The sequence below is a fragment of the Lynx canadensis genome, chromosome C1 (genome assembly GCF_007474595.2).
Source record: "Lynx canadensis isolate LIC74 chromosome C1, mLynCan4.pri.v2, whole genome shotgun sequence".
Taxonomy (NCBI): domain Eukaryota; kingdom Metazoa; phylum Chordata; class Mammalia; order Carnivora; family Felidae; genus Lynx; species Lynx canadensis.
Window position 1 is genome coordinate 123,680,298 of NC_044310.1, and position 21,987 is coordinate 123,702,284.

At 40.1% G+C, this 21,987-nt stretch overlaps 1 protein-coding gene across 1 annotated transcript in view; it reads right to left on the reverse strand.

The window, feature by feature from the left end:
- NCKAP5 (NCK associated protein 5) overlaps positions 1-21,987 on the reverse strand; it is a 579,104-nt gene that overhangs the window by 70,323 nt on the left and 486,794 nt on the right. The window contains exon 10 of the mRNA XM_032594105.1: positions 2,975-3,076. Within this exon, the coding sequence (XP_032449996.1) occupies positions 2,975-3,076 (102 nt within the window). The remainder of the gene's footprint in view (positions 1-2,974; positions 3,077-21,987) is intronic.

A 21,987-nucleotide genomic window follows, 5' to 3' on the forward strand; every position in this document is an offset into this window, starting at 1 on the left:
AAGTCGGGATAGAAGGAACATACTTAAACATCACAAAAGCCATTTATGAAAAGCTCACAGAAATTATCATCCTCAATGGGGAAAAACTGAGAGCTTTCCCTCTGAGATCAGGAACACAACAGGGATGTCCATTCACTACTGTTGTTTAACATAGTGTTGGAAGTCCTAGCATCAGCAATCAGACAACAAAATGAAATAAAAGGCATCAATTTGGCAAAGAAGAAGTCAAACTTTTACTTTTCACAGATGACATGATACTCTACACGGAAAAACCTGACAGACTCCACCAAAAGTCTGCTAGCACTGATACATGAATTCAGCATAGTCGCAGGGTATAAAATCAATGTACAGAAATCAGTTGCATTTTTATACACCAATAATGAAGCAGCAGAAAGAGAAATAAAGAAACTGATCTCATTCGCAATTGCACCAAAAACCATAAAATACTAGGAATAAACCTAACCATAGATGTAAAAGATCTGTATGCTGAAAACTATAGAAATCTGATGAAAGAAATTGAAGAAGACACAAGGAAATGGAAAAACATTCCATGCTCATGGATTGGAAGAATAAATATGGTGTTAAAATATCAATACTACCCAAAGCTATCTACACATTCAATCTAATCCCAATCAAAATTGCACCAGCATTCTTCTCAAAGCTAGAACAATCCTAAAATTTGTATGGAACCACAAAAGACCCCGAATAGCCAAACTAATATTAAAGAAGAAGACCAAAGCAGGAGGCATCACAATCCCAGACTTTAGCCTCTACTCCAAAGCTGTAATCATCAAGACAGCATGCTATTGGCACAAAAACAGACATATAGACCAATGGGATAGAATAGAGACTCCACAATTGGACCCACAAAAGTATGGCCAACTAATCTTTGACAAAGCAGGAAAGAATAGCCAATGGAAAAAAGACAGTCTCTTTAACAAATGGCGCTGGGAGAACTGGACAGCAACATGCAGAAGAATGAAACTGGACCACTTTCTTACACCATACACAAAAATAAAGTCAAAATGGATGAAGGACCTGAATGTGAGACAGGAAACCATCAAAACCCTAGAGGAGAAACAGGAAAAAAACCTCTTTTACCTTAGCTACAGGAATTTCTTAGTCGACACATCTCCAAAGGCAAGGAAATTAAAAGCAAAGATGAACTATTGGGATCTTATCAAGATAAAAACCTTCTGTGCTGTAAAGGAAACAATCAACAAAACTAAAAAGCAACTGATAGAATGGGAAAAGATATTTCCAAATGACATACCAGATAAAGGGCTAGTATCCAAAGTCTAAAATAATTTACCAAAACTCCACACCTGAAAAAAAAATCCAGTGAAGAAATAGGCAGAAGACATGAATAGACACTTTTCCAAAGCAGATATCCAGATAGCCAACAGACACATGAAAAGATACTCAATGTCACTCATCATCAGGGAAATACAAATCAAAACCACACTGAGATATCATCTCATGCTGGTCAGAGTGGCTAAAATGAACAAATCAGGAGACTATGATGCTAGAGAGGATGTGAAGAAATGGATCCCTCTTGCACTGCTGGTGGGAATGCAACCTGGTGCAGCCACTCTGGAAAACAGTGTGGAGGTTCCTCAAATAATTAAAAATAGAACTATCCTATTACCCAGAAATAGCACTGCTAGGAATTTACCCAAGGGATACAGGAATGCTGCTGCATAGGGGCACTTTTACCCCAATGTTTATAGCAGTGCTTTCAACAATAGCCAAATTATGGAAAGAGCCTAAATGTCCATCAACTGACGAATGGATAAAGAAGATGTGGTTTACATATACAATGGAATACTACTTGGCAATGAGAAAGAATGTAATCTAGCCATTTGCAGCAACATGGATGGAGCTGGAGGGTATTATGCTAAGTGAAATAAATCAGGCAGAGAAAGACAGATACCATATGTTTTCACTCATATGTGGATCTTGATAAACTTAACAGAAGACCATGGGGGAGGGGAAGGGAAAAAAAGTTACAGAGAGGCAGGGAGGCAAACCAGAAGAGGCTCTTGGATACTGAGAACAAACTGAGGGTTGATGGTGGGTTGGGGAGAGGGGAAAGTGGGTGATAGGCATTGAGGAGGGCACTTGTTGGGATGAGCACTGGGTGTTGCATGGAAGCCTATTTGACAATAAATTATATTTTAAAAAACGAATATGGATGAAAAAAAAGGAGAGAGACAGAGTGAATGAAGGCAAGAGTTTCTTGGATATAAATTGCACACTTAAAAAATTCCTGACCTTAAGGCCATATTATAGATTGGAAGGCATTAAGGTCTTCATGAATGTTTAAAGTGACAGCATTCCACTGAAATTTAATTCCAATCTAAACTGAGAACATTTACCTTTGATATAGAATATCCTATCTACATTGATAAAGTTATACAACAAAATCAAAAGCCAATTATCCACAAATGTTCATCTGTCACTGTTTTAAGCCTAACATTTTTCATTACATATTTATTTGGCTCTTGTATTTTTCAAGTTACTTTCTTTATGTCAATGAGAGTTAAAAGCCATGCTGGTTAAAGTTTTGCCAAATAAGCACAAAGCTAACCCTAGCTAAAAAAAATGTACAGCCCATGAATTTTTAAAAGTTCATACATAATATATCATAAAAGTAGGATGAATAATATAGGACATGGGCTTTAATAAAAAGCTCCTTGACCATTTCTCAGAGACTTTGAGATGTAATCAATACCCAAAAAGGTATCTTGGGGACAAAGTCAAGATTTACGATATTTTTGCCAAGAGTGACACTTTCTGCTTACTCTATCAGCTGGGGGACATAATATTGAATTTCAGAGAACACAAGAAAGGAAGGTATTTTTATCTGCCTGACAATGCTTCAAGGATGCGCTTTATGGTTCACTTGTGACATCATATTTGATGGAAGGAAAATAACCTGAACAAGCATTCTGAAGGCAAGAGGGAAACTCACATGAATCTCAACATCAGTTCGTGACTGCGTCAGACTTCGGCTTCTTTCCACGTCTGAGAGCAAATCTCCAGATGAAAGATCTAAGATGCGTGAGTGAAGTTTCTAGGTAAAAAGCAGAAATGTTGCACAGTGGTGATTTAATTGTTTGTTTCCAAATCCTGGCTTGGCCAGTTAAATCTCAAAGGAGTTGACATTTCTAGATTAGATAATACATGCCCTAACCCAAAACGTTTATTCTAGTTTATGAGCAAGCCATATGTATGTATGTGAAAACTATAGCTTATAAATAGTAATCACACTCTCACTGTCTGTCAGTTGTGCTGGAAAGTATTAGTAGGAAAAAATATGTAGGAGGAAAAATGTGAATCATCCAATACACTTACTGGCTAGTATGAAAAATAACTTTCAATATTCACATTAGAAAACAATCACCATGTTAACCTTATTATGTTGAATAGTGGTTAAAATCTGAGCAAATAATTATAAAAGTGACCTTATTTCTAAACAGCATTGATCTTGTAAAATCTTCCCTTGGATACATTTTAACTCAAAGTCATTAATGTCATCTGTTAGGAACAATTAATGTGAATAGAAAATAATTGCATCTGGGAGCTGGGGACGTGGAGGATTTTGTGCATTAATATTCACATGCTATTTGATTATATACTCAATTCTTTATTTCAGCTTTGCTTGGGAGGCCTGCTAAACCAGGGACATTTCACTATATTAATCTTTATACTAATTACTAAGGCTTTTCTGTGGACATTAAATTTGATCTGTTTAATTGCAAATACAATAAAACTCATGATTTATGTCTAATGTTTCTGCAAGGCTGATGACATTTTAAAATGGTACTTGTAGCCTGGTTTGTCTTGGTTACAACTTTTGTGACTTCAGACACTAAAAAATCGAATTGAGTAAGTAAATAATGTGGCTAGGCGTGCCTCCCTCACCTCTGAAAAGTTTTTCAATTACTTTTTCTCCCTGGAAAGGCCTTGCTGCATACAGATGTTGATCCAGGAAATGTCTGAGCTTCTGTGTCACTAATTAGTGTTAGGATCATCTTAGAGTACAGGGGTGGCCCCACCGGTCACTCTGTTCTTGCAGATGTGCCATTGTCAGCAGGGACCCTAAACTCCACTAAAATGAGGCACATTCACTACCTTCTCCATTTGACTCCCCTCGGACTGAACTTGCATGACAGCCCCTATGTGTGTGGTTAGTTGGCCACTAAATGAACATGCCTTCAGCACCTGCTGGAGGATGAGCACTGAGGTAGAACTGTGCTGCATCCCTCAGCAGGAGGGCATATTTTCTATTATGGATCATTGTCCTCCTTCCCAGTGAAGCTCTAAATCACTATTTTCTTCAAATCAAAAAAAAATAAGTTTTTTAAAAATGTTTATTTATTTTTGAGAGAGGGAGAGAGAGAGGAAGACACATAATCCAAAGTGGGCTCCAGGCTCTGAGCTGTCAGCACAGAGCCTGATGTGGGGCTCAAACTTACAGACTGTGAGATCTTGACCTGAGCCAAAGTCAGATGCTTAACTGACTGAGCCACCCAGGTGCCCCTAAACTCTATCTCTACCCCCATAGTGGGGATTGAACTCACGGCCCTGAGATCAAGAATCGCATGCTCTACCAACCTAGCCAGCCAGGCGCCACCCACCAACCCCCCCCCCCGCCAGATTTTTTAATATTTACTTATTTTTTAGAGAGAGATAGCACAAGTGGGGGAGGGGCAGAGAGAGACGGAGACACAGAATCTGAAGTAGGCTCCAGGCTCAGAGTTGTCAGCACAGAGCCCGATGTGGAGCTTGAACTCATGAACCATTAGATCATGACCTGAGCCAAAGTCAGATGCTTAACTGACTGAGCCACCCAGGCACCCCCACTATTTGCTTTAGACCAATACTTGTACTTTCCTCAATCTGTGTTTGTGGGGCTCCTTTGACCAAAAAGGGCATACATTTTAAACCAGCTGCCTGTTATTTTGAAAATTCTAACTTTTTCAAAAGAGCTAAGACATCAATAGGTCACTAGAGTCAGGATGTTGTTTCTGTGCAATTTTTAGAATCCTTAGCTTGAGCTCCCTCTAGAAACTGAGTCAGCTGGGGGCAATAGTCATTTAATCCCCGGGACCTACCACAGTGTGTAATAGTAAGTAGCGAGTACCCAACTGATGCTTGTTGTAGTCTATAAAGAAAAAGATGTCTTTGTATTTTTTCTACCCACATATACATTTTAAAGATTGAGAGACTGCCAAAAGAATGATAATATTCTGAGACATAAGGATCCATTTATCAATATGCAAACAGTCCAAGTTATAGGAAATGACATTCAAGAAAAGAAATGATGATTTTGAGTGGTATATCATGTGATATTGGGGAAGAGTCCTTCTAGGTTAGCTATCTGATGTAATTTGGTTCATGGTTGCTCTTCACTCCTTATCAAATATATGATGTCATCCTTTGCTTTCTGTGTGAATCTATGTATGTATAAATGCATCCTCCTAAATGATGTTATATTTTAGCAGTTTATATCCAAATGCTCACTTCCCCTCAATTGAAATTAGTAACATGGTGTGAGAGAGGGGGCAGGTCCTAGGACAAGGGGCCAGGTGATCTGAGTTCCAGCTCTAAGAGTTTTACCAGATCTTGGGAATGTAACTGCATCTCTGTCTCCGATTCCTTGCTGGGTATGGAGGGATGGAAGTGGCTACTTAACCTACCCCAAAGGTAGGGAGAGGTGTTGCCATGGTTAGGAACAAAAACAGACAGGACAGTGTGCGGAAATTCACACAGCCTTACACCAATTACTGGTCAAAACTGAGAGTTGTTGGTAGGTAATTTCTTAAATGTTAAGGTACACATGGATCCTCTGTTGTTAGAGTTTCCACACATGTAAGGCAAATTTCCACATATGCAAATACAAATTGACTTGGGAAACAAAATCTATTTCTGTGTTAAGGCGGTAGGCAAGAAAATGGTGGGTAAATATCATCTTTTCACACAGTTTGCCTTAAATAACCAAGAAAGCTCAAAAGTCCATATATGTTACATTTATTTTTTGTTGTTGTTACATTTCTTATAAGAAGAATTTTTATGAAAGGCTTATATTTTCACATATGTATAGGTATATATAATACCCTAGTGAACATATTCTCATGGACACGCACATACAGGGTGTACAAGAGAATAAGCACATCACTTTTCAAACTGGTACCGTGATGTTATCTGTGCTTAGTAACGAACTTGGCGTGGAACACCTGGGTGGTTCAGTCAGTTAAGCATCCAACTTTAGCTCGGGTTGTAATCCTGCGGTTCGTGAGTTTGAGCCCCACATCGGGCTCTATGATGACAGCTCAGAGCCTGGAGCCTGCTTCAGTTTCTGTGTCTCCCTCTCTCTCTGCCCCTCCCCTGCTCGCATTCTATCTCTCCTTCAAAGATCAATAAATAGTAAAAATAAATAAATAAAGATCTTGGTGCAAAGTAGGTAGAATATAGGTATGGGGAATTCAATTAAAGTTATTGTCAGAAAGAGTATAACTGACAGGAGAATACTGTGACCTCTTGAAAGAAGTCTCCCTGCTTAGTTAGAGGGAAAATTCTCAGCACATGCCTATCTATAGTTCATGTTCACGGCTAATGTCCATCTGGGTAAAATCTCTCACCTGAAATAATTCAAACTTAGAATTTTTAACCTGAAAATTGAGAGGAATCTTGGATTGAGACGTGAGTTTTTAAATGTTTTAGACATGAGAGGTAGCAAGATTATTCAGTAGAGGTTTAAAATTGACCTCACATCACCTCTTATATTATCTCAGTAACTTAGATTCCACTTAGTGTTAGAAATACAGATTCCCAGCCTCACACATTTCCAAACCAGAGGTCAGTGAGATCTGTTTGCTCAAACGCTCCCTTTGATGGAGACAGTCTACCCCTCCCTTCCTTCCAGACTGGTATTATCCAGTCCCTCTCACTTTTGAGCTGATGCTTTTGTCTATTTTCTCATGGCACACCTTCGGTGCTCCTTCCCACCCACCTAAAAACCTGCTCATACCTCAGGATTGCATTAAAACCCTACCTGTAAGGTTGTCTGTCATCAGTAGCCCATACTGGATTCCACACTTAGCCAGATGATATCCCTGGCCCATTTTGGCCCTGAACCTGAGGGTCATGATGGCTGAATGGCTCCTGTATGTAGGGTCTATTTTCCTAACAGGGTGATCAGCTCTATGAGAATGCAGGTCAAGCCCTGTATTTCTGCTTTGTCCCTGTGGCAGGGACTGGCTAAGTGTCATGGAATGGATTTCCTCTTTTCTCTGGGCACATAGTTAGATGGCATTTCCCTCCTTTGCAGTGAGGTGTGGCCATGTGACATAGTTAGTTCTAGTCTGTGGAGTGTGAACCAAAGTGATGTTGTTCCTGGCCCAGGAATACCTTTGGTGTGTGGTGTGCTAGGCTCTTTCCCCTCCACTGGTTTGATGTAGCCAACTGAGCATAACAATCTTGTAAACCATGTGTTAAAGATGGAGCCACCAGGGAGAAGGAATTTGTGTTCCTGAATTGCCGACTGAAAGGGTACCACCTAGGGACCAGAGATAACTTTTTGGACTTTCAATGAGGAAGAAATAAATGTGTACTGGGTTTGAGACATTATTCACTTGGGGGTTTGCTATCATGATTAATATTAGCCTGGCTGAGATAGTCCTCCTCTGAGATAAGCACTCTGTAACATACAGGATAGCCACTCCATCAGTCAGTCAACAAACACAGATTCACACACACACATACACACTACACATACAACACATACATAGTCACACATGTATATAGGGTTAGGTCAGCAGCCCAAGGGGACTTCTCCCCCTGAGGACTTTCAGCTTCACAGGGAAAAGGCGTGCTTTCTGTCACTATGTAGAGACAGGGGTGGGGATTTATGTAATGTGCTAAAGTGTATTGCAATCCATAGTCAGAACACTCCCTCATGCCAGTATAAAATACCAAGCTCAGCTCTGGGGGGCCTGGTGATGCTGGGGCGGCTAGTGCCAGAACCACACCGGGTCACTGATATTTGGTGGATGACCCTGTCTTGGGTCTGCCCGCAGTATGTTCTCCGCACGGTTCTGAATCTGTAATTCAAAGCAGAGAAACGTTCCCTTTGACAGACTGTGCCCAGGGCCAGCTGCTCTATATCTGGTGGGATGAGGGCAGAGTGGCCCCTTCAGAGCAGCAGATACTGATTTGGCAGCTCGCCAGTTAACGATGGTAGTGGAGACTGGACGTGGCAGTGCACTTGGGCCTTCAGAGCTGGGCTGGGGGACCAGTTTCCCTTTTCCTGTTTCTCTCCTCACTCACGGAGCTGCAGTTCTCCGGCGCTCAGTGAAGACTGTGCATTTAATAGAATTCTGCCTCTGGGTTTTTGCTGAGGATGGAAATGAGGTCTTCACTGTAAGACTGCTGATTTCTGAGGTCAGGAAAGCACTGAATCCTCATTTAGTGGCACAAGGTGAGGGTAAAAAGTATATCTTTATCTGAGAAGTTTGGGCAGCGTGGGAAACCAGGCTGGAAACATCAAGTGGAGCAGGGTGATAAAGCAGGTTCTGCATCCATCAATGTACTTCCTAACGTGTGAAAAGGAACGTGTGGGTTTTTCATGCCAAGATCTCAGAAGTTATTAACTCAGTGTAAGATGTAAAGAGGAAAGGGCTTTTCTTCCTTTAGTCTGATTCGGTGAGAGAATTATTCTAGGCTTATAATCACTCATACAATTTATTCTCCCCTCTAACTATGAAAATCCAAATATCTGTAAAAAAGAGACGTTATGGGAGTGGATATGGCGTACATCTGATTAATGGGTTCTACCAACATGAGTAATTTAGGCTCAGCAGCAGAGGTAGAAGTGAATTAGTGTTTTTAACGTGATTTGCCTCAATACCCTTGATTTACTTGACCTTTGTAGATACTACTGTGTGGATATCCAGAATTCTACCTCAGGCCTGTTGTATATTCTCTCCAGAGTTGCTTTTTTCTCTCTGTGAAAAAAGTCTCTCAGTTAAAGGGGATGGCTTCTGAGGCCACAATTCCTGAATTCCTGTTTTATTTATCAAGTGAAAAGGTCTGTTAATTGCCACACGAACTACTGCTAAACCTTCTTTAGTGACATTTCCCTGAATTCTGTTCATAATATGCTCCACCCATTTGAAGGTATCTTCTACTCTCAAAAGTGCATGGCAGGATATTTAGAAGACAGACGCAAGAATTTTTCAAAATCTGCCCCCTCACCATTGGCATCTTTAACTGTTCAGCATCCGGCCCACGAGATGGGATATCAGGGCGTCCTCCTCCCCTCCTCCTGCCTGCTCCTTTGCTGCGCACTGCTGCTCCCACGCTCTTGGCTGGCTGCTCGTTTGAACTTGGACTTTTTTAAGGGATCACCCTCACTTGCAAATCTAGTGGCCTGGATCCCGGGCTGATTTCTCAAGTGGAAGAACTCATTGCTTTTTCAGCTCCAGCTTTGTTTGCTGATCACCCTGACTCCACTTTGAAGAGCTCATCTCAACTCACAGCCTCCAGAAAGCTTCCTCGAGCCCCACTCTTGCTCCCTCAACTCAGCCCCAGGTTGGCCCTGTGGCTCCTGTTTCATCTCCTTTAATCCCACCACACGGGAAGCAAGTCTGGAGTGCACTATTATGAAAGCCTCTGAGCGTCTTTTGATACTCCTAACTTCAGACGATTTCCTGCAATTTCACCACCTTTCTGGATAGCCTCTGTTACAGGGGCAGAAAACACAAGTGGTGGATTTGGTATGTTTAAGAGACATGTTCTAAATATGGCTCTGAACTAGACATAACCAGGTGAATAAGCTTTGTTCCTCCTGTTGGATAACAAGGCAATTTTCATAGGTATGTGTAGGCTCCAGAAGGAAGTTCAAAGAAATATCAATAGTGTGGAGACTGATTAAGATAATTTCTCCTTGGAAGCTTTACTCACCAGATTATTATCCAAAAAAACCAAAACCAAAACCAAAAACAAACACCAAACCAAAACAACCAAAAAACAAAGCTTTACTTTATGCACATACTTAGACTTAATATTTTTGCCATATTCAGGAAATGTGATTTTTCATCAGCCCTTCCAGATACCATCAGGAGAGCAGACCCCTGGTTCACATGTTACAGGTTTCATTCCATTTCATTAAGAATTTATTATAAAACAGAATATGACATAACTGTATATTATAAACTGAGTATAAATGATCATTTCTTAGATTCACAAAAATTTGAGCCTAGGACAAAATCTTTCTGGATAAGAGCTGATGTTTAATTAATTATGCCATTATTTCTATTTTGGGATACAAAGATAAAACATAATATCTGCATTCAGCCACCTTGCTGATGCGACAGAGTATGGTTTTCAAATGTTCTCCTGGAAGCTTTTTAAAAAACACTTTCACCAAGATTTGATCTCACTTCAGAGTCTGAAATTTTACCTCTCTCTCTTTTTTTTTAACCATATACAACAGTTCTTGCTGCAATTATATTTTTCCCGACAACTTCTAGACTTGCCCTGAATATCAATCTTTAGATGCCCTGGGTACACTCTGTTTCACTCTGGATGCCTCTGTAAATGACATGGTCCTACATCCTCTTTTCTACTTCTCTGGGATCGAAGGTTATAAAATACTTTTGAAACAATTATTCCAGAGCTATATTCAAAACCTTCTTTAAGGGTCTCTGCTACCATGACAACCTGATTATCTGGTGGCTGCCTAAGGGAGCATTTGGGTTTGGTGACTAGGAAGTTCATTTGGGCACTTCTGCAGCTTAAACTGATGACTGGAGTATCTCAAATCTGTCCTGTCCTCTGAAACTCCATTAACAGTGCCCCGAGGACCCACAGGGTGAGAACCAGCAGGAAGATGAATGGAGATGAAAAGAGCAGACCTTGCCCTTGGGAACCTCCACTCTAATTAGTTCAACAAGAAGCATTTATGAAGCATCTACTGTGTACAGAGTCCCAACTATGAACTATGAACAGACTCAAGGAAGCTCATTAGTGGAGCCCACTCAATATCAATGAAGAGCCCACAGAGATGAGACAAAAAAAAAAAAAAACCAAAAAAAAACCATAAGAATTCTTAAGGCAGAATATGCAAAAGAGATCATGGTAGAGTAAGGGTGATACAGAGGCAGAAGTGGGGAGGGATGGGGGTCAGCCTGGTAACACAGTTACATATGAGTAAGATAACGTTCTGTGTAATAAATGTTCACACAACAGGGGCTTAGTTCTCACTCTCAAGCTTCCAAACCTCTTGGTCTCTTTATAGAAAACAACAACAAAAAAGATTCAGAAATATTTAATATGTAACAGCGAAGTGGCAGAATGTTGGGAATGTAGGGTTAGGGGTTCCACAGCAGGCCACCTGTGGGCAGGTGGGGAGCCAGTTCCGAAGAGTGATTCACACTTGCTTGCCTGTGAATAATCTCAAGACTCTCTGAAGCTTTCCTTTTGTGTTCTTCCCTGACTCTGATCTGAGACAGGAAATGATTCAGCACAGCCTGAGCCTATTCTGGGATCTAAGAGATACAGAAGTGCGGTGAAACTTCCATTTTTATCACTAATTACTTTAACAGGTACTTTAATAAGTGCTTGCCAATTGCCCCTGCTGTTTTGTAAAATTATCTACACTGCATTTTACATTTTTAATCAAGCTTTATTTTTGAGAAGTTTCCTGGATTGCTGAAGCTTTTGCTTTTTACATGTAGGGGGACAAATTTTCCCTCTGATTTCATAGATCTAAAGAAATTAGGCAGGGGTCGGGGGTGGGGGGGGGGACCTGGCCTGCTATTTTAACCAGGCCTATTGGAAATTTTGGTGGTGGCCACTGGAGTTGAAAACACCATTTCTTAGGAAGAAATGAATCACTTCCCGCCCTGTGGGGTACGAAGGCTCTGTATGAAGTCTCTGCCCTGAATCTCTATCTCATGGATCCTCATGCTAAATGTGGAAGAAGTTACTATCTTAACTTTTAGGGATGAAGAAATTCAGGTAACCAAATCTAAGGAAGGGATCCAAAGTCAAAAGGTTATATTCCAGTAAGAAGTAGAGCCAGGATTCTTTCTCAGATATGTGTCCTTCTAAGTCCAGACTTCCACATTCTGTTTGCTTCTCAAGTGAAGAGAGGGAATTGGTCTCTTTTGCAAGGTGAGTTGTTTATTTCTGCCTAAGTGTTTAGCCCGTAATTTGGGTCACTCCCATCAGTAGCTGTAGACATTTTCTGAGCTGTGTTTAGCATCAGGTATGTCTTTCACGTATATTATTCTTTGAAACGCTCATCATCACCCATAGTAAGGACATCGTCATTCCCATTTTATAGGTAAGAAATTGAGGTACAGAAGCTAAAAATCTTGTCTAATGTCACATAAATAGTATCCCAGGTAGTATGAGTGCAGGGTTTATTCTCTTAATTTCTATAATTGGAACTGGCTTATGATGGTTCATTATATAAAATTTACAAAAATAACAATACAAATTAATTAGACAAGACAAACCATGTAAGATTAAAAAAAGAAGTACCTTGAAGTATAATGTAATACCTTCCCTTACTACACTCAAACATCATTAATTCATTTATCAAGAAACATACTTTCATTATTATTATTTCATTATTATTATGATCGGTAATTTTATTGGTACTGGTGATGTTTTTATTTCCTCTTTAGAGCTCCACATTCTTTCTGGAAAACACAATTTTGTATATAAATTTGGATCTAACTTAAAATAAAACTAACGAGAAAAACAGCAAACATTTATAGACTACATGCCAGGTGCTATGCTTAGTGCTCCTATTATTTTTTTCTAATTTAATCCTTATAATCACCTCATGAGGTAGAAACTATTATAACTTTGATTTTTCAAATGAGAAAATTTAAAGAACAAGAGCAGGTGAGGTACTGTTCAGTCAGGGATTTGAACCTGGACTCATATGTCACGCCTGCCTGTGATAGGGTCCCCTCCCTAAGGAAAAACACAACAAAACAAAAAACCTCAAGGCAACCTGGCTATACGCATACCTGACAACATCCCTCATGACTTTCTAACATGAGAGCACTTAATTAGACCATGTGTTTGTGTGTTACCATATATGGGAGACAAAGAAGTAAAAAAGGTATTAAAAAACTATGCCACATGGCATTCAGGGCTGTTTCTAGGGTACCAACCCAACTGAGCCGTACTGGCACAAATAAAGTTACTTTCTGGAAAGAAAAGCCTCCATGTCATGACTCTGTGCTAGAATCCTGCCACATGACCTCTTAGGACACCACATTCTCTGCCACTGTGATGTCTTACCTAGGACACAATGATGAACAAACACAGTCCCCACCCCCAAAGGCACAGGTAGGAAGACAAGCCATCGGGCACCCTCACTGTCATGTGCCATGTAAATCTCAGCAGGGGGCTCCATGGAGGCTTTCCTGAGAAAAATAGCTAAATCGAGAATGTAGGAACAAGAAATGATGACTCAGGTGAAGGAGCCAAGAAAGGAGGGGGAGAAAAAAAGGCCTTCTGGGCAGAACGTATGCAAAGGTCCAGAGATGAAAGAGTGTGACATCTTTCTGCAAACAGTTGAGCAAGACCATGGAGGCAAAAAGATGAGAGAGACATCTCAGCAGTAAGGAACCTGTGGCAAGTCATACAGTGAGTAGTAAGGGCTCAGACTTGAACTCATCACTGTCTCCAAGGCACATGCTTTCCCCTTTATCCCTTTGCCAGGCCCACATTTTTTCCTAATGCTGAACTTAGCTGTGGCCTCCGTTATTCTTATCTATGTAAACAAGCAAGGTGAGGTCTATAAGAAGGAATTGGAAGGGTCCCTGGAAGGAAATGCAGACACGGTGGAGACACACAGAGCTTCTGTGCCTTTGAGGGGTGCTTCTTGGTTGCAGGGAAGGCAGGGGGTTCAACCTATGATGCTTACTTCACCACTGCATGCTAAAACTGTGCAGATTGCTGCTAGCACTCCAGAGGTCTCTAATCGCTAATCAAGAAGATACAGGGTGACTCCCTTGGTGAACCAAAGGGGTTCATTTTCCAGGCTGTTGGCAAGAAATCATACCTGGGCCCTACTCTCTTCTTGCAAGTACAACAAGGAGACATCAAAATAAAGAATTAGTGCCTAGCACTAGAAGATTAAACTCCAAGGAAGGGGAAAGGTCTTGGTGTTTCGGAAACAAACAGAACAAAAAACCAAATAACAAAACAAAACAAAAAAAACAAAACCAAAAAAAAAAATGGAGAATTATATATAAGATGTGTGCCTCCTTACATTATTAAAAGAAAGCTGAGAACAAGTGAAATTCAGAGTTTGGGAGATAACTGCTGGGGCCTTCACAGACTATAGGATTCACCCTCATGGCACTTCCTGGCATGGAGGCTAGCGTTAAGGACTAGATCAGACGCCCATGAAAATGACTTTTGTGCTATGCACTCATCTGCATTTTATAGGCCAGTGTCCTTGTTCTAATAGGACAAGTTCCTGGAGTCCCATTCATTTAATATTTGTGAAGATGTATTACGTAAACTCAATTTCTGGCTGAACGTTCAACGAGGGCCCATAGTCTCACTGCCCCTGATAGTTAATACTAAGTTGTACATTATAAGGGTTTCAGACTTATTACTTCAGTTTGCTTTATAGGCTTTGTTGCCACAGATCCACACCAGTTTCCCTGTGGCTTTATCCCCACAGCAGTTTTTTAAATCCACTGTTACTTTACCCCATGGTAAGAAATGCCTCATGGTGTTACAAACAAGCGGTTGAAAATTGTTATTTATGTGGCTCCCTAATAGAAATTTGAAATATAGGGCATAAAATTACTAACTTACAATACTGTTCAATATTAACAGTGGGAAAGGTAATATGTTAAACAGACATTAAAGGATTAGCTGTAAAATACATTTCACTAAGCTAAATCATTTCTTGGCAAATGGCAGTTTTCAGCTATTACATAGGATTTATCAAGTCAAGTGGATTTATTTTTATTTTTCTATTAGTTTGCTAAATATATTCTATATTTAAATTTCAATCTTGTGGATTTTTTTTCCCCAGCATATTAAGAGAGGCTGTTGAAAACAGAATGTGAAATAGAAGTGATGCCAGACTTTCAAGTCAAAATCACTCCTTGGTTTCTCCAGCAAATCCTCCAGCAAATCGACTGAAGACTCAAACGTAACATCCAAGAGAAAAGTAAATGGATATGATTTTACAAACATTTGTATGACAGATTAGGGAGTTACAACTGCATCAGAGAATACAGTAAAAAGGCATGTTCTCCACAAGACATGAAACAGTGTTTCTACTCTTTTTCTTTTTCTTTTTTTTTTTTTTTTGCTTCAGACAACACTTTGTTCTAATCAAGCATGTTCAGTAAACGTTTATGTATTTGTGAATCAGGCACGGAGGAAGAAGGTGGAAAGAGAAATTCCTAATCTCCCAGGGTGGAAATTGTGAAGTAATAAATGGATATCCGATGCATAAATACAAATAACATAATCTCTCTATTTTCTTCTGAGACAGTCACCAGTTACAATAATCCTAAAATTATCCCATCTTCTCAAATCCCTCAAGATTTATTAATTTTCATAAACTGCTTTGATGGAAACTTTCTTAAAAGATGCAAAGTAACCTTTCTCAAGCTCTCCTTTTACTTCAGATCATGGACAGCATTTTCAACCTCAGAATACCAAAAGTGATTTCCTACTTTTCAAAGGAATTGGTTATGGATATATAAATAACTATTACAAAGAAATGAGCATTATGGAGCAAAGAAACTGCTCTTATACTCATTTGAGAAATGATGAGAGGATCCAGATTCCCAAGAAGTAATTATTATTATAAAATTAAGGGTCTGCTTTGAACACTTGTTAATCATCATCTGGTTTTATTTTTTTAAAAAAAATTTTTTTCCAACGTTTATTTATTTTTGGGACAGAGAGAGACAGAGCATGAACGGGGGAGGGGCAGAGAGAGAGGGAGACACAGAATCGGAAACAGGCTCCAGGCTCTGAGCCATCAGCCCAGAGCCCGACGCGGGGCTCGAACTCACGGACCGCGAGATCGTGACCTGGCTGAAGTCGGACGCTTAACCGACTGCGCCACCCAGGCGCCCCCATCATCTGGTTTTAAAGACAAAATTTTTTTCCCCAAGACTGTGAGTCGCAGACTATAAAGATTTCTCCCCAAATGTCCCTGTTAATAATTCTAAATGGCTTCAAAACATTTATTACATATAAATCTTTACTTTTTTTGTTCAGCTGTTTTATGTGGGATGGTAAATTTCTTTTCATAAATACTTTTATATTGATCAAAAACTAATGGAATAAGATGTCCTCCAACTTGAGTACATAAAAATACAGTCAGCGTGTAAAATGTGAGTCACTTATTCAGAAAGCTGACGGCTGGTTCCCGGAAGATGTCATCTAGCCCAGCAAGTCACTGAGCTAGGCTAGGATGGAGTCCGGGCCATGCACTGTGGCCATGTTCATCGCATCACCTGGACACCTCCATCAACTGGAATCCAATGAACCCCAACCCTTGATTAGCTGACTTACTTATTATTACCTTTTTAGCTGACATATTTAAGACAAAGATGATCAACAACTAGAAAACTAGCTTTTAAACATTCAGGATAAATCCTGGGTCTGAGTTTACACATTAGCTCCCTTCCCCATTTGCCACATCCATAACCAGGGAGGCAAGGCTGGCACGTGGCCAAGGTATGATCCGGCTTGGGTTCAGATCCTGGCTTTGTGTAATTTAAGGCAAGTTACTGTACCCTTTGAGCCTTAGTTTCCTTTATGGACAATAGTAACAACATCAACTCAAAGGGCCTCATTGCAGATTTGATGTTCAAGAGAAGGAACTCTGGAGTTATAAGGTTGTGGTAAGAATTCAATTCACCAAGGGGTTTGGACACATGAAATGCTCAACAAATGTTAGCTATTTTCATAACCAGTGACATAACTTGTGCAATGCAGGGGACCATTTGTAAAAAAAAAAAAAAAAAAAAGATACTAAGAATTTCACAGTGGTGACAGAACAGTATTACATCAAGTACAGGGCCCTTCTAGCCCCTGTGTGACTGTACAGATTTGCACCCAAGAAGTCCACCCTGGCTCTTATCTTCTCTGATTATTTATTATTAGACTCGGAAAGATACTCCCAGACCAGAAGAAGATCTGGTTATGTTCCCTTTGCTAAGCTTGCTGAGGTAAGAGTAGACTTGAATCTTAACATAATTTTCAAAGACAGAATAGCATGATTCCCACCCCCTCTTGCATCTACCCTCAATTAGTGTCAGTGCCAAAAGTATGCCTGATAGTATAAACCAAAAAGAAGTCCTGAGACAGCTTCCTAATATCATTTCCAGTGAAAAGCCACCATTTCGGTAGCATATAGGTGATGATAATTTGCAACACGAGACCCCAAACTCCAGAAAATGCCAATAGCAGGGTATCCAGTTGAGATAGAAAAAAAAAAAATACACAGAGCAAGGGAGAGTGGGGTCAATATTTCTTGGAAAATCAGTTTTGTCAATTCTGAGGTAGCTGCTTTATAATCAGAATGTTAGGTAGGAGTGGCTTGTTCTAAGTCCCTCCTGTTTCCACTTATTTCCTTTCCTGTTCCTACAGGAAGATTGCCCATATCCTGGAAAATGCTCCTGCCTGGACAGGAAACATGGGAGGAATCCCTTGCTGAGACATCAAGATGGCTCCAGGTGAAAGTTAAGCTGAGCTGTGTCTTATATTCACATTTTCATTTCTGTGCCCACCCACCTGACTTTCCTGTCCCACTCTTTATTTTGTAATGTTTATTTTTGAAAGAGAGAGAGAGAGAGAGAGGGCGCATGCATGAGTGGGGGAGGGGCAGAGAGACAGCGAGACATAGAATCTGAAAGCAGGCTCAGGGCTCTGAGCTGTCTGCACAGAGTCCGAAGCGGGGCTCGAACTTGTGAACTGGAAAATTATGACCTGAGCCGAAGTTGGATGCTGAACTGACTGAGCCACACAAGAGCCCCATTTCTTGTCCTACTCTTTAGCAACCCCTTTGTCATAACACTCCCTGATGTTCCCAATCCTGAAATTCACTTATACTTGTCCTGTTGCTATTCATGGTCTCTAACATGACAGATTCAAGGAGCAGTTCTTGGTAAAAACCCTAGGCAGACAAACAATGAAGTTATATAAAATGGCAAATAATGACTTCAGAATTCTACCCATACAACCTTTCCAGATAAATCTCTGAGAACAGACAGTTTCCTTTGCCACTGCACTATCTAGACATGGCCTCCCAAAGGATACATATAAGTCACAGCACCAAGTTTCTCCTATTCCCCTCCCTAAACTGTAGTGTGTAGCTATAATTGCCAAGTACAAAAACAGCTATTATTATATTATACCATGTGGTACCACTATCACATATCTTTCAATATGAAAATCCTTTAGCAATGTCCAATTAACCTTAGCCTGGGCCAAGACAGACTCTGTCATGTGCCAGCAAAGAACCATGTAGCCTGCTGCTGGTCAGTGGAGTAATTGTGAACCTCTTAAATTCTTTTTTCACATTTACTTCTTGAATCTGTCACCAGACCCTAGAACCCTCTGAAAGAACTAGGCAGTTTTCAGTACGATCTCATTATTGACATTTATGTTGATTGATGTTGGCTCTTACAGAATTGGAATCTGCAGATCAATTTCCTTATTAGATTCTTTCTCACTGCTGCCATAATCATTTTATCACATAGGCTGCTGCTATCAAATGCTGCTTTGTCACTATGTAATGGGACAAGCCAAACCAGTTCCTCTAGTCTGTTACAAGAAACAGAAAATTCTCCTGGTTTTAAATCTGACTTTCCTCAAATTTTAAGGAATTCCCGGATAATTATACTTGAACATCCTCTTTGTAAAAACTATGCCCCATGGAGGAACCAGTGATAATCTTAAGGTAAGTGCACACAATACTACTTAGAACCATTTGTCCTTTCCTCTCAGAGACTGTCCAGTGTCAAATTATGAAACAGGTGCCATCCACATGGTGACTTTTGGCAGCTAGGTAGAGCAGGTGATCATGTCAGGGTCTCTCGTAGGTTTCCCAAACCTGGCCAGGTAGTTTTGTGTAAAGGGGGAGAAACAAACCCTCCAAAGTGCTTCTAGCCCCACAAGTGGTCATCACTTGTAAGAGAGCTAAGAAAACAAAAACAAAAACAAAAACAGGGTGGCTGTCATCAGAGGATGCATCCCTACTCTAGAGAGAACAACTCAAGGGTATTAAGTAAACATTGCATGGAAAGAATAAATAATCATCCTTGTATCTACACAGGCCTGCAATTCCTAGGAAATATACAGACTCTCGGGGTTCCTTAATGTGAGAGCTCAGAGATCCATGAATAGAATTCAGAGCTTTGTGAACTTGGAGGAAAAAACAATGCATCTTTAGTTTCACCAAACTTGAACTAAAATTTAACATTTCCAGGGCGCCTGGGTGGCTCAGTCGGTTAAGCGGCCGACTTCGGCTCAGGTCATGATCTCGCGGTCCGTGAGTTCAAGCCCCGCGTCAGGCTCTGTGCTCATAGCTCAGAGCCTGGAGCCTGTTTCAGATTCTGTGTGTCTCTCTCTCTGACCCTCCCCCGTTCATGCTCTGTCTTTTTGTCTCAAAAATAAATAAACGTTAAAAAAAATTAAAAAAAATTAACATTTCCTTCAGTTATGAATGTAGGCATGAAACTACAGTGGTATTAATTGGTGACTCTGTCACTACAAGAGATCACAGACATCATGTCACATTGCAGTTGTAGTAATATCTCTAAATATTATATATTGGAATCATTACATAAGAACTAAGTTAGAACTTCCATTTGAGCTTTTTATTTCATGCTTTAGGAATGAAGCTCATCTTACATATTTTTCAACACCTTAGTAATGGCACCTCAGTATAATCGGTTTCCTTTTATAATCCCATGTCTTCGTGCATGTAATAGCATTGTTCTGAGAAGGGGACCAAAGGCTTCTCTGGTCTAAAAAAAAAAAAACTGGGCCATGGCTAAAACATGGTTATCAGCCTCAATTACGTCACTACTCCCGAACCCTCCATCTCACGTCGTTTGTGATGTGGAGACCTTCTGTTGTGGCTCTGACTTCCCACGTGCGTGAGGAAGAATGGGTGGATTTCAGCCATCCTGGGTCCTGATGGTTACCTCCAGCACCTGGTAATGCTGGCTCTGGTTGGGCAAGGAACGTACATTAATTTGAATCTCCACTAAAATAAATGAGCTTTCTTTTCATTGCCAAGCTGAGCTCTACAGCTATGATTGTTATGTATCGTTGCAATCTAGGCCTTAATGGCATTTTAGCCCTGTGGTGGGTTCACAGAGAAACTATTTTCAAACTTCAAAAGGCCATTAAAACATGTGCAGATGTCTGGAAAATTAATACTATTATCTAACTCTCACCCTTTGCCTGTAGGAGGCAAGGAAGAGACAAGGCTCAATAAAGATATTAGAGATCAATACATGGTCATAAAGCAAAGTGCTGTCCTTCCGGGGAGTGCGGGTGGTGACAAGCAAGGAAGCCGACAGTGCTTCTGAAGAGATTTTCTCATTAGATTTTTTGTCAAAGTCATTCACGTAATCTATTAAAAATTTAAAGAGAGAATAGGGATGGCATGGAAGGTAGAAGAAGGGAGAAAGAGATAAAGATAATTTTCTGCTACCCTACTTCAATTTTGATGTTCAAGGTCCTGAGATCTCAAGAGTGGAGGCGTTCATTCATTCACATGACAGAACCCGGATTTGTCAAGGTTAATGTTGAACAAGTTACAGTTTCTGTTCTCAAGTGTTTTGAATTTGAGAGACTTCAGCACATTCTGTAAATTCTCAGGATACAGAGATATTCTCATAGTTTCAAGGCTTTTATAAAGTTTTTAGAACCATGGTCTCTTTTCTTCCTTTTTATCATTTTATTTCTAACAGATTTTATTCTGTAAGTGTCCCAGCTACCCCAATAAAACATGAAAACAAGACTTAATTTTTTATCACAGAATGGAAGCTTTACACTTTTATTAAAGAATTTCTTTCAGAGAGTTCTTCAATATAGAAAGAGGAAAGAGAAAGAAAAATGTTTTAGAAGACATTTTCAGCAGTTTTTTGTCTGTTTTCTCAGATGGATGGAGCTGACCATGGGAAATATACTGGAAATTCTTAAAGCATTATATAGAATCATCTCTACAGATAGCCCTTCATCAAAAAACCTGAAAACATTAACAGACTGTGGGTAGCGCATCTGTTTAAATTCAAGAATAAAGAAGACTGTGTCTACCTCAGCCAAGATTGCACCTACCTGTAAGAAACAGAAAAACTGACTCTAAGGGGCTTAGACATAAACAAATCTTAGGCATCTGTATTCTTACAAAGCAAGAAGTTCGGAGCTAGGTGGTCAATGAGATTACGGGGGTTATTTGTTAGTACATCATAACCTAGCTTATACTGACAAAGCAAGCTCACATGAAATGACACCCAAAAGACCTGTGGCAAAGGGTCTAAAACAGGAGCATGTATTAGCAATCTCTCAACCATATTTTAATTTCACTGGGGTAATTGTGGGTAACACATCCTTCCAAATGGAAAGTTTTCCTTTTCAATTGCAAAATAAGGACTCTCAGGATTGCATTCAGCTGTCAACAACAACAACAACAACAACAACAACAACAACAACACAAAAAGCCTGACTTACAATGTCATAAGCTTATAGTAGTGTTTATATTTCTCACACAGCAAGATGTCTGGAGGTAGGCAGTCCAGAGCTGGTGGTGTAGTTCATTCATATCATCAAGAAGTCAAACTCTTCTCATTCCTGTCTTGTTCTGCCATCTTTTGTGTGAAGGCTCATGCTAAGAGAGCTGCTATATTTCCTGGCATTGCCTCCACCTTCCAGATAGGAAGAAGGGGTAAGCATAAA